The following is a 13,987-nucleotide window of genomic DNA, read 5'->3' as shown; positions in this document are numbered from 1 at the left end:
AAGCATCAACAGCTAAGACCCAAAGAGCAGCCATGCTGCACACCAGGCTCCCTGTGCTAAATGCTTTCCACACATTGCTTCTTTGGACCGTGCTGTCACTGTCCCCAGTGATGGATAAGGACCTTCAAATCTAAGTGGGTTACAGTGCCACGTGTGTTTGACCTTTTGACATTGCAATGTGATCTCCTCAGGTACAAAATCTACACTTGAGGACTCTGCACTGCCTACAAACACCAAAATCGATAGTGTTTTAAGTTTACGGTTTTGTGTTGAGCCGCGGTCATAACTTCCCTGGGCCACAGATTGGATGCACTTGGTGCTACATGGTTTATCCAAGGCCATCCTATCCCGAGCTTTTGTCCCCGCCGGCAAGAACACACTCAGGACAACCGGAATCTTCTGCAGCAAAGCTTTTATTGCTTACTTATCAGGAGGGAAGACCCCGAACTGGGAAAATGGCGCTGCTTATATAGCCCGCAGCGTGACGTTTCAGCACCTGATGTGGCGTGACAGCTCCTGATTTGTTGCTCGCCCATCACCCCATTACTACGCCCCGAGATGGGCAGTGACTAGGCGTGAGTTCACTCTTGCACTTGTGCATAAGGCTTGTTTACTAGTTAGGCGCAGTGGAAGCCAGCGCCATCTTATAATGGCGATTGCTCACGGCACGGCTCTCCACAGTTATACATGTCAACATTTAATTGGGACTGGCTTACAGGTTCAGAGATTCAGTGCATTATCATCATGGCAGCATCCAGGCAGGCATGGTACAGGAGGAGCTGAGAGTTCTACATCTTCATCTGAAGGCTGCTAGCAGAATACTGGCTTCCGGGCAGCTAGGGTGAGAGTCTTAAACCCACACCCACAGTGACGCACCTACTCCACCAAGGTCACACCTCCTAATAGTGCCACTCCCTGGGCCAAGCATATATAAACCATCACAGCCACCATAGCCTTGCATGGGTTACCCAACCTTTAGCAAGGGGCCTTAGCCCCCTTGAGTTGTTGAAAGGGAGGTGACAAGCCTCTTCCCTCTCAAGGTTGTGGTAAGGAATGAATGAGAAAACACCTTAGAGTGCTCGCCTGGCACAGGGCCCGTAGCTTAGCTGAATTCAAGGGGACATTGCACCACCACCATTGATAACTTCCTGACTTGGACTTGCAATGTCATCAAACTTTCTTAGCACGTCTGCCGTGAGTGTTATGATGCCCGGTCCGCATCTCAAAGGGACACTGGAGCCAAGTGTGGTGGCTCACACTTGTAATCCCAGCACTTGGAAGGTGGAGGCCAGACAACCAGAACCAGGCCAGAAGTTCAAGGTCATTCTCAGACATGCGTGAGACTGTCTGACACAGTGATCAGCCCATCAGTGGTTGATCAAGGGAATGATATGATAGTCACACATGCACACCCCCTCCCCCGTGCCTCCTGAACACGCGTGACCTCTTCTCCCACATGCTTGCATGCCTGTAGAGGTGCACACGTGTGTGATCAGCATCCTCTCCTCCCCTCTCTCCTCCACAGCTCTGCTTATCTACTGGACCTTGGCCTTCATCACTAAGACCATCAAGTTCGTCAAGTTCTACGACCACGCCATCGGCTTCTCTCAGCTGCGCTTCTGCCTCACGGGGCTTCTGGTGATCCTCTACGGGATGCTGCTGCTGGTGGAGATCAATGTCATCCGGGTGCGGGTAAGCGGGGAAGTGGGCAGAGTGGTGCTCACCCAGGGACCACTCTGGCTCCTGCATCTGGGCACTGCCACCACTCAGCAGAGCTCATGAGACCTCGCTGTATTGCCTGCCCAAGGCAGGTCACTGAGGCCATAGGTAGGTTTTTGGGGAGCCCTTCACCCCAGGTACCCAGAGGGAGAGGGAAGCTTGAGGAAGCGTCTGCTCCTCTCTGCTTCTTTTGCTGGGCAAGGGTTGGGGGTGGGGGCTCGGTGGTGCACTCATGAGCGAGCAGAGGCCACAGTTCATGTGCCTCTCGTGTTCTGTTTTGGTTGGTTGGTTTTTGGTTTTTCTGTTTGTTTGTTTTTGTTTTTGAGACAAGATATGTCGCCCAAGTTGCTATCAAGTTTTCTACCCTCCTGCCTTAGCCTGCTGTCTTAGTTATAATTTTACTGCTGTGAACAGATACATTACCAAGGCAAGACTTATAAAGGACAACATTTAATTGGGGCTGGCTTACAGGTTCTGAGGTTCAGTCCATTATCATCATTGAGGGAAGCATGGCAGCATCCAGGCAGGCATGGTGCTGAAGGAGCCAAGAGTTTTATATCTTGTTCCGAAGGCAAACAGGAGAAAACTGGATCCTCAGGCAGCTAGGAGGAAGTTCTCAAAGTCCACCCCACAGTGACACACTTCCTCCAACAAGGCCACACCTCCTAATGGTGCCACTCCCTGGGCCAAGCATATTCAAATCACATCTCCTGAGTGCTTGGCTGTTTCTTTTGCTTTGTCATCCTTTATCCTCCTTCCCTCTCTCTTCTCCACCTTAGACTAAGTACCTTTGCCTAACCCTGCTGTCCTGGGTAACTCAAACTAGCAGCCTATGTACTTCCCATATTATTTTTACTAATATGACATCATTTTCCCTCAACCCACATAAGTAAAAATGCTTTTCCCTTCAATATTTGTTTTATGGTAATAGATCACATTATATACCATATTCTGACTCATGGCCGTCTCGGCTAGCATTTCTTAGGGCTCCCTCCAAGCTGCCCAAGATGATAGTCCAGTCTCTTTGTGGCTGTATAGTATTCCACCACGCAGATGAGCTGTGATTGGTGCAGCCATTGTTCTATGGGTAGACATTCACTTCACTGCCATGTTCTTGACTTCATGCAGTGGTATACGGAACATGCTAACCTCTCTGTGTATTGCCACACTGTTCTGTGGGAGAGATGCCCAGGAAGGGAGTTGCTTAAGCAAAGGGCATGTGCTTGCGTTTTAAAGTGAAACCAGTGTTACAGGCTGCCGGCAGAAGGCTGTGAGTGACCCACACTGAGAGAGACAGTGCTTTGCCTGCCCTCCAGCCCTCACACAGGGGTGGTGACTCTTGCTTGTTAGGGCCTTCGGCTGGCTGTAGGCGGCTCTTGAATTTGCCTGTCAGGCTCTTCTGCTTTCAGTTAGTGGTCCCTAAGAGCGATAACTTCCTTACGTTCCCTCCCACAACTGATCCTCACAGCAACCCTGGGATGTGTGCATCACTCCCGTTAATAACATGTTATGTGAGGTTTGCTAGCATGGGCCTGAGGCAGGATTCAAACCAGGGCCGCATGACTTCAGGCTCTGCAAACTCAGCAGGTCTTAGTCACTTTTGCTCTTGCTCTGACAACCTGGCTGGTAAAAACAACTTAGGGATGAGAGGGTTTCCTTTGGCTCAGTGTTTAAGGGTAAGGTCACAGTGGCAGGAAAGGCTTGGCGGGCAGGAGTGTGAAGCAACTGGTCACGAGAGACGTGCTGACGCAAGCGCCTAGCTCGATCTCTCATTCTCTCCAATTTTTTGAGAAAGGATTTCTCTGTGTAGCTTTGATTGTCCTAGACCCACTTTGTAGACCAGGCTGGCCTTGAACTCACAGAGTTCCACTTGCCTCTGCCTTCTGAGTGCTGGGGTTAAAAGCATGTGCTACCACACTCAGCTTCTTGCCCTCTTCTTCAGAACATTTGAAAATTATATTTTAGTTATCCAGGCATAGTTGTTCATACCTTTAATCCCAGCACTTAGGAGGCAGAAACAACAGGTGGATCTCTATGAATTCTAGATCTACATAGTGAGTTAATATAGGCCAACCAGAGATACTTTGAGCTACGGTGAGTTTCTCTGTCTCGCTCTTTCTCTGTCTCTGTCTCTGTCTCTGTCTCTCTCCATATACGTATGCATATACATACATACACACACACACACAAACACAAACACATGTATGTATGTATATATATCACATGCATGCATGTGTGTCTGGGGATGGGGGCATTTTGTACATGAGTACCCGGTACCTGCAGAGATCATCACACCCTCAACTGGGCCAAGCATATACAAAACATCACATTCCTCCTTAATTAACCCAGTGTGAATGCATCTTACAGACATGCCCAGAGGCTTGTCTCCTAGGTGATGTTGACAGGCCACATTAACCATCATGCAGTGGTGACCCCAGTTCTTCCCTAGCTCAGCTTAAACACAGCTTCAGTGAACAGCCAGACACAAGGCAAGGAAGCCCTGGAACTGGTGTCCAGGGGGGCCTTTTTCCTGGAGTAGTTACAGGCCATAGATGGGCACATTTCTTGGTGGTCAAGTGCAGACCATCACACCTAGACCTTTGCTGGGTGATAGTGGACTTGCCCACCGTTTACCTCTGCACCACGCCTGTGTGCCCACAGAGGTACATCTTCTTCAAGACGCCAAGGGAAGTGAAGCCCCCTGAGGACCTGCAGGACCTGGGGGTGCGCTTTCTGCAGCCCTTCGTGAATCTGCTGTCAAAGGGGACCTACTGGTGGATGAATGCCTTCATCAAGACTGCCCACAGGAAGCCCATCGACCTGCGGGCCATCGGGAAGCTGCCCATCGCCATGAGAGCCCTCACCAACTATCAGCGACTCTGCGCGGCCTTCGATGCCCAGGCGGTCAGTGAGTCCAGACACACCCACCACCCACCACCTGCCTTTCCATGCAGTCACAGATGAGGATTTCAGAGGGTAGAAGGACAAACCCCTGAGACCCAGGAAGGGAAAAAGGCTCACCCTCAGTTGTACAGAAGTCTAGGGCCAAATGCTCATAGGTCATGGTTGGAGTGGCCCTTATAGTTCAAGTTAGCATGTCCAAAATGCTCACTGTTAAAATGGGGAAGTTCCGGCTTGGTAAGGGATGTGGCTCTACATGACTCTCCCATCCATCCCCGGTGCTCTTCCTTTTGAAGTATAGTGGCTATAATGATGGAGGTTTCCACCCAGTGTGGAGTGCAAGGTATTGGCTTGGTTCTTACACCATCTCTGCAGATTTGTCCAGGCTGGGGTCGGCTCTTACCAGTAAGGAGGAAGCTGAGGCCCTGCAATTCCATGCCCTGCCCAGCATTCCTTCAGTGTGTCTGCCTGGCACTCAGAGAAACATTGAAACAGACAGTAATGAGTAAGCATGGCAGACGTCAATCCATCAAGATGGCGCTATGCTGATCACGTGACCCCTACCGGCACTGTGACTTGACAATGCCTCTGGCCTCAGTTTCCCCATTTGATCTGCCCTGTCACACATCTCTTGATACTATGGTTTCCTACTGAAGTTAGCCTGTCCACAGACAGCATGGCCACAGGGCTTTCCCAGGGCAGCAGGATCCAGGGGTGACCTGGAAGAAGGGGCTCTCTGTGGCTGAGCCCTCAGCCACTCTGACCGGTCTGTGGGACTCTCTTGGCAGCGGAAAGACACGCAGAGCCAGCAGGGCGCCCGGGCCATCTGGAGGGCTCTCTGCCATGCCTTTGGGAGACGCCTGGTCCTCAGCAGCACATTCCGTATCCTGGCTGACCTGCTGGGCTTTGCTGGACCGCTCTGCATCTTTGGGATCGTGGACCACCTCGGGAAGGAGAACCATGTCTTCCAGCCCAAGGTGAGTCACACTTGGGGCAGGGCGAGGCAGCCCCTAGAAGGTTCACCCCACAATTCTCTTGTGTAGGTGTGTGTATGAGTTTGAGAGGCCATGTTCGCCATGGCTGACTGGGTGGGAGGCTCTTTAGCAGCATCCAGCTCTGGAAGAGGTTCTGTATCCTGTCGACTGAAATGCTGAGAGGAGAGCTTGGGCCCCCGAGAGATTCTTGGTGCCTGACTGTCAGCCCGCTGCCTTCAGTTTGGGGACCCTAGATCTCAGTGCTTTGCAGAGGCATCTAGGATAGCTGCTAGTGAAGGAGAGCCATCAGGATCCCCATGGGCAGCCCTACCTCCCTGATCAGGATTCCACTACCCCAGGTCTACTAGCATATTAGACTTTCCTCCCTCTTTGCTTCTTTCCCCTCCCCACCTCGTTTTTTATCTAGCCTAGACTGATCTTGAACTCTCTATGTAGTAAGACTCCTCTTGAACCCCTGATCCTCCTGCCTCCACATCTCCTTAACGTTTGATATTGAAGATGTACACTGTCATACCTAGCCTATTACAAAAGCTCCCCACAGCTCCAAGATACTCAAAGCCACTAGGCTAGATGATGCTCGGTGATCTTTTCAACTCAGAAGATGTCACAGCTTTGGACAAAAGAGTCAGAAATTATCTGTCTGTCTGTCTGTCTACACACACACACATTAAAACATAAAAACAGAAGGGACCAACCTATGAAGAGGCATAGGGGACCCACAAGTGCAGGGGACAAGACAGAAGAGGACAAAGGGATGAATATGAGAAAATTATTGTGATGTGTGATGTGTATGATACAATAATATTACAATGATAATGTCACAATGATAGTGTTACAATGATAATGTTACAATGATGAGGTCACAATGATAGTGTTACAATGATGTCACAATGATAGTGTTACAATGATGATGTCACAATGATAGTGTTACAATGAAAATGTTACAATGAAACCCATTTTTTGTACACTAACTTAAAAACGAATTTTAACAAAGGGTTGAAGGGGTTAGCGAGATGGATCAACACCTGAGAGTGCTTGTTGTTCTTGCAGAGGATCAGAGTTTGGTTCCCAGCACTTTTGCTAGGTAGCTCATTGCCACCTAGAACTCCATGGGCGCGCGCGCGCGCACACACACACACACACACACACACACACACACACACACACACACACGGTAAATCTGGAAAGAGGGTCAGAAGCCTCTTTTAGGTGTGGTGCTCTCTACTTGGGCAACATCAGCATCACTCACACTGGGGATGAAGGTACTGGATCTCTACAGCCACCTGGGTGCAGATGGCCACAGTGAGAAATCCCCAGTGAGTCTGCCTTGTAAGATCCCAGTGACAAGGCGACTCTATTATTTTCAACCACACACAGGCCCTAGTGACACTGAGAGTAAAATTAGGGCTCTGGTAGTCGGCAGTCCTATATGTAATATTCATTCGTCCTGGAGCACTGACCTCCTCAGGAAATTTTTATAGTTTCTTCAAACATAATTAGCCAGCTGAGCACTTCTGAGTTAGAAATGCCAGACAGGCTCAGTCTGTGGGTCTGACTTACCCAGAAGATGTTTATTGATCCCAATGTGTGCTGGCCCTGGGCAGGACTGTGCGGTCATAGAGACTTATTTCTATGATCAGGATCACTAACAACAATGCCCATCTATCGACCACTGGACACACATCTGGCTATGGGCACCATTTCTCATTTCCTTGTTTAATTTGGAAAGGAACCCTTTAGGATGGAAAGTTGGGTAGGTGGGAAGCCGTGGGTACGTTCAGATCTAATTCCCAAGCCATATATTTTATGCTGTAGATATTCTTATTTCCATTTACAAATGAAAACCTTGATGCTGAGCCAGATTAGATAACTTTACCAAGGCCTCTCAGCCAGCTTCTAACAGAATTTGAGCCCAGCTCTCTTGCTCTATAGTCTGGGCCCTCAAGCCACGACACTAAAATGATGACTACTACCAAATCATCACTCTGGCTCCATGGACCATGAAATCCAACGATGGAGAAATCTAAATAAAATATCTGTAGCTCCATATGACTGTGAGGAGGACCACAAGAGACTGTAAAAGCCAGGTGGGGTGGTGCATGCCCGGAAGCCCAGCATTTCAGAAGCTGAGGCAGGACAGTGTCAGCAAGTGTATAGCCAGCCTGGGCTACCTAGCAACCTCATCCCCTAAGAGAAGAGCTTTGGGATAGGACCTGGATGGATGCACTGGCTTAGCCAGGTGGAGACATCCCACAGTGGGAGGAGACTGGTTTGTTTGTTCACTTGCTTGGTTAGTTGTTGGTTTGCTCCTTTAGTCTCTGAATCCTTTGAGGGCCATTTCTGGATATAAATATTTTCCTGTGTGTGTGTGTGTATGTGATGCATGTGTATGTATGTGTGTATATGTGGTGTGTGTGTGTGTGTGTGTATGTGATGCATGTGTGTGTATGTGTGTATATGTGGTGTGTGTGTGTGTGTGCGCGCACATGCGCACGTGTGCATGCGTGTGTACCACACCATGCATCTTGGGGTCAGAGGACAACTTGTGGCAATCAGTTCTCTTCTACCATGTATGTTCTCTGAGCCATCTCATTGGCCTCCTCTGGCCTTTGCCAGGTCCTCGAAGGAGAGAGAGAGATTATTTATTTGCCTCCAGCAATAGCATCTCCAGTTTTAGTCTGACTCTAGACTGAGTCCAAATTCCCCACCTTCTCCATTCTGCACATTAGGGGAAAATAGCACAGGCCAGAGCTCCCATCAGCTTGGATAGCCATCTTCTTCCTCTATTTCTCCAAACCCTTGTGAAAGTCTCCTAGGGAGAGAACACCCCCAGAGATGGTGAGGGCAGCCCCAGGAAGGTTCCTTCGCCTGAGCCTCACCTCCCTGACTCAACCCTTGGTGCCTACCCGGCGCTAGCTATGGTTTATCACCTTCTTGTTGAAATGCTCTCATCAGCACACAGATCTGTGGGACAGATGGCTCTGCCTCAGTGGCAGCAGGCATTATCAGATTTAATAGTTGTTCCCTGCAGCCCAAATACAATCAGCAAATTTCCGACATAGAGACGAGAGTTGAGAGTAAACACAGTCCCTTGGACTCTCTCTGACTTTCCAGCCCAAGGCCCCCTCCTGCAGTTTAATTCTCTTGGGCATCAGAGCCCATAACTGTGGGGAGAGGTTGCTCAGTGCAGTCACGTTGCCTTCCAGTTCTAGCCAAGAGCCAGTGTTATCAGGGTGGGTCACCGGGGATAGGGCAAGGAGGACACTGGCCAGCCCCAGGCTGCAGGTTTTAGAGCCTGGCATGAGGAAGCCCAGCCCATGTCCAGCCTGCTTCACCCGATGTTGATGCCACCAGCAGCTGTCCTGTCCTCTCTTCCCTTCTAGGACACACAATTGGCAAGGAACAGAGACAGCGCCTTTGGCACCCTAAAGGATGGGCGGTCTTGATTTGCCATGCTCTGAAGCTCCTGTCCCCACTATCTCTCTTCCCTGTGAAATCTGGGCTCTATTCCAGGATCTAATTCTTTCCAGCCCCACTCTCTCGCCCAACCCCCTCTCCAATCTGTCACCTGCCAGGGATGCCACTGATCTGGCTGGAGGGCAACTGAATTGGATTCATAAGGAATGGCTGGTATCCGAAACCTGCCGGTGCCACTCTGGGCTATCAGCTGAGCCAAAAAAAGACAAGCCCAGGTCGGCTCCAAGGCCAAAGCTTCAAAGCTTCTGGGTGACAGTGGGAAGAGCATGCAGGCTTGTGTGTGCGTTTCCGAACAAATTGTACAAAATGAGTGATGGTTCTGTGTATGATCCCTCTCTCTCTCCCTCTCTCTCCCTCTCTCTCCCTCTCTCTCTCTCCATCTCTCTCCCTCCCTCTCTCTCTCTCCCTCTCTCTCTCTCTCTCCCCCTTTCTCCCTCTCCCTCTCTCTCCCTCTCTCTCTCCCTCTCTCTCTCCCTCTCTCCCTCCCTCCCTCTCTCTCTCTCCCCCACTGTCCTCCCCACCCCAGCTCCTATTCTTATTGCTATTCTTCCTCTCTCCCCCTCCCTCCTCACTGGGTTATTTGTGGCTCTCACTCCGGGTGGCTTGGTGATCATTAATGTCTCGCTGTTTCTGTGGTGTTGGAATGTCAGTATGTCAGTGGCCTCTTTGTGACAGTGTTCACAAAGTGCCTGAAGTGACTGCTGCTTCCATGCTTCAGCTTTGTGTCTCCTCCTTCAGGAAGCCCTCCCTGGTTGTGTTAGACGCCCCCTTGTCTCTGTTGCTACCATGAGAGACTACCAGGTGGAGTGGGCTGTAGCCCAGTGGCAGAGTATATACTTAGCATACATGAAACTCAGAATTCAAGCCACAGCACTATACACACGTGCACATACACTACATACAACCACTGCGCGCGCGCACACACACACACACACTACACATACATACCACTCTAGACATATACACCACACACATCACACACACCACACACACTACAGACACACTATACACCACACACATTCCACACATACTACACACTACACACCACACACACACACACACACACACACACCACTATGGGAAATGATACTTCTATGAAGAATGAAATGTTCCCACATGCACTCAGGAATCAGAAGCAGGGGGATCACCACAAGTTCCAGGCCAGTCGGGGCAGAGTATTTGGCTGGCGTGCACAGGCCTTTCGATCAGTCGCCAGCACTGAGTGCAGCAGTTATCACACACGGACTTCTAATGCTCTGGGAAGCCATTGGCGCATGGTTCCACAAGATTCTGCAGTAGAATCCCTTAACCAGTGTTTTACAGGGGAGGAAAGTGAGACTCAAAGAGGGCGAGGGGCTCCTTTAGAGACATCATGGCTGGTAGGTGATGAGTCTGGTGTTAAACTCAGGTACAGCTCATCTCTAACATGTCTGAACCTCCATGTCAGGTGGAGAATGGCAGAGGTGCGCATGTGACAGGTGGGGACAGGTTGCTACCTGTGGTGACCTGAGATCGCTTCTAGCTTTTACTCAGGCCCTCCAGGGCAGATGGTCCACCTTTTAACCTCACTCAAACAGAGAGAGCCCAGGGACCCTCTTTATTCTCCAGAGGACCAGGAGGGACCTTTTAAGTCATGCCTCAGTCGGGAAGCATCAGAACTGTCCCATCAAAGTCCTGCTGCCTCAGCCACCTCTGTAATCAGTCCACTGCTTTCAGTGGCCACTGCAGGCCTCCACTGCCGGATGACAGCCTGGGGCACAGAGAGCCTATGCACTGATTCGTTTAAAGGAATAGCTAGGGCCAGAGAGATGGCTAATGAATAAAGCTGACTGCTGCCAAGTCAGGTGACATAAATTTAATCCCTGGGACACACATGGTTGCAGGAGAGAACTAACTCCCCCAGGTTGCTTTCTGACCTCGCATGTATACTGTGGCACCTGTGCATACACAAAATAAGTTAAAATGTATCTACGTTTTTAAAGGAATATTTATTTAAGCATCAACTTGCAAATAGCTTCCCCAAGAGCTTGTGAAAACAGAAGTCTAGGGCATGAGATCTTCCAAAGCTTTCAGCTTCCATCAGATGTTGAGCTGTGGTCCTGGTCTCTTCTCTCCTGCCACAGGCCTTTCACTCCTTCTAGGATGCACGGTGTCCTCTTTTTGGCTAGGCATCACCAGGGCCTGCCTTCTTAGGCCTCTTGCCTGGCCTGGTACCCATTATTTCTTTTCTTCACTTTTTTGAGATAGGGATTTGTGTTGCACAGGGTGGACTCCTACTTATTATGTAGCAAAGGATGATCCTCTTGTCTCCACCTGGATGTCACACTTCCATACCACAGAGGTGCCACACAGGCCTTGTGTACCCACATCTTCACAAAAACCTAGATGTTCTGGCTCCACCCCTTTAAAGCTGCACTAAAAAGATATCTACCCACAACTCTGTGACAGACATAGTGACAGTATTTCTGTTTTGAATAGGGCACAAGTTTCTTTATCCACAGCAATGTGATCTTTAGTCCTAGAGTGTGTGTGTCTGGGGAAGGAGGGCTGGAGGCTTCATCTTCGAGCTACAAAAGAAGTTCTCTGTTGCTTTGTTTAAAAATGTACACTATGGACCAGTGTGTTTGAGAGGAATCCCCTATCCGGCCAACGTGTGTGCTCAGTTGCCCTGTCTTTGCTACAGCCTGGGTGTGTGATGGTGCTGGTGGCAGAGCGGGTCATGGTTCTCCGTCATGGTGGACAGGGATCCTGGTGCATCATGTTCCCATGAGTACCTCAGCGTCCCTAACAGTCCCCGTGGTGGGACATGGCACAGCTTTTGAACCCTGTCCCATGCTGTGATTCAGAAACAGATGCTCTACCATCTTTGTGTCACGGCCATTACTTAGTTACATCAGTAAGAATGATATTGATACCGTGTTTGGCTTTAAAATAACACCTTCTGTTCTCCAGAGCTGGGTTTCTAAGAGGATGCTGGGATATGGAGCATTAGACAGGACTGGGTTTCCCTGAACCCATTCTGCCTGCATTATTTTGATGTAGCACCAGCCAAGTGGCCATGTTTCCATCTGCCACAAGCCATAAGTCTGTTGATGACAGTCACCTGTCAAAGTGTGACTCCAGGTCTAGACAGCAGGTCTGGGGTGGTGTTTCAGCATCATGAAAGTCTGAGTTCACATGTCCCTAACTAGCACATAACCTTGGGCTAGCCACTTCACCACAATGAAACTCTGGTTCCTCATGTGTAAAGCGGGACCCAGATGATACCTTGCTCACTGGGTACCAGAACAATAGAGCACCGTGCTTTCTAACATCTCATCTCTCACTCCTTCCAACCCATTCAGTCAGGTACTGCTGCCTCTAGCTCTTCCCTACCTTCCAGCCTTTCACACACACACCCCACTTGATTTGGCAAGTGTCATGTGACTCAACAGCTCTGGACTCTAGCAGGGCCTACCTTAGAGCATCCCTCATTGGCCCCCTGTGCCTATTTCTTGCTGCCCACAATCAAGAGGTGTCTGACCTGTAGAGCTTTGGAGAAGTAGCTGTGGACAGGACCGGGTGGTTCCATGAGCTGTGAAGGCCGGTACACAAGTCACCTGTGGTTCTCTATGGCACAGGTTCTCAACCTGTGGGCCGAGACCCTTTTGGTATCACAAGTCAGAGATCTTATATATCAGGTATATTATATATATATATATATATATATATATATATATATATAATCTTATTTACATTACAATTTATAACAGCAGCAAAATTACAGCTCTGAAATAGTAATGGAAACATTTTATGGTTGGAGGTCATCCCAACATGAGGAACTATATTAAAGGGTTGAAGCGTTAGGAAGGCTGAGCATCGCTGCTCTAGAGAGTGAGGTCTCCCACCATCTTGGCCCCTAAGCCAAGATTCAGAAACCCTTGATTCTCAGAAAAGATTCATGAGAGCCCTTCTCGAGTTGTCCTGGTCACTACCAAGGTCACGATCTTGGGTTTCTTCTCATTTTGTTCCCATCACGGTCTGCCCTGTAGCACCTCCCACATCCTTGCACATGTCCCCTGTCAGGGACAGTGTCAGAAAGGTGAGAGCCCAATCTTCATGGGAAGATTGGCGTAGTCGTGCTAGAGGGTGGCGGCCCATCAAGTTCAAAGTCTTCCTGGGAGCCAGTGATGCTGGATTTGGAAACAGGCAGGCGGATGCTTCCCGAGACCTTCAGCACAAAGGCAGAATGTTTTCTTTCCCCTGATTTTTATCTGAGGTCTTTCTGGAGTGCAAAGAGGATGACTTAGACTTAAGAGGAGGTCCTGGGAGCCCGAGGGGCTAGGGTTGCCTGTGTGTTCTTCTCAGCTGTTGTGAGCACTTCCTTCCCATCTTTCCCACAGTCCACACTGGGTCTCTCCCCTCCCCCGGCCCAGAAGTCACTGCTCAGCAGACTGTTGGTTCCGTTTCGGAGGCAGAGAACACATTATGCCATTTGCTGGAGCTGTTCCGTTTGGGCTCCCTGTGATCTGCTCTATTTATTCTTGTTCCATTCAGAGTAAACTCCCAGGGGCATGGAGGAAGAAAGGCTGAGAGTCATGCCTGCCTGGGGTTAGGATTGAGCCTTGTTCTGGTCCCTCAAGTGGGAAGATGATGGAAGTAGAGGCAGGTTTTGGTTGGATCGATCAGTCGAGGAGCACGCCTTCATGTGTGTGTGTGCGTGCGTGTGTGTGTGTGTGTGTGTGTGTGTGTGTGTGTGTGTGTGTTGATCCATCTACCAACTCTGTCTTATTTTATGAGAGAGGATTTCACACTGAACATAGAGTTCACTGATTCAGCTACTAGCTACTGTTTCACACTGGGCATACAGCTCACTGATTCAGCTACTGGCTGGCCAGCAACCCCTAGGCACTGTC

General features: G+C 49.6%; 1 protein-coding gene across 13 annotated transcripts in view; it reads left to right on the top strand.

Annotated features, from left to right (window-relative positions):
* The window catches only part of Abcc8 (ATP-binding cassette, sub-family C (CFTR/MRP), member 8), a 75,517-nt gene that overhangs the window by 8,524 nt on the left and 53,006 nt on the right, over positions 1-13,987 (top strand). For all 13 annotated transcript variants that reach the window (XR_001785506.1, XR_001785505.1, XR_882027.1 and 10 more), the window contains exons 4-6: positions 1,526-1,692; positions 4,381-4,623; positions 5,409-5,597. Coding sequence is in view for 4 of the 13 variants with exons in the window: in XM_006540749.1 (XP_006540812.1) it covers positions 1,526-1,692; positions 4,381-4,623; positions 5,409-5,597 (599 nt within the window). In the remaining 9 variants the exon portion in view is untranslated. The remainder of the gene's footprint in view (positions 1-1,525; positions 1,693-4,380; positions 4,624-5,408; positions 5,598-13,987) is intronic.

Source organism: Mus musculus, chromosome 7 (assembly GCF_000001635.26).
Source record: "Mus musculus strain C57BL/6J chromosome 7, GRCm38.p6 C57BL/6J".
NCBI lineage: Eukaryota > Metazoa > Chordata > Mammalia > Rodentia > Muridae > Mus > Mus musculus.
The sequence above is the reverse complement of the archived record's forward strand: the minus strand, read 5'-3'. Positions and strand labels throughout refer to the sequence as shown.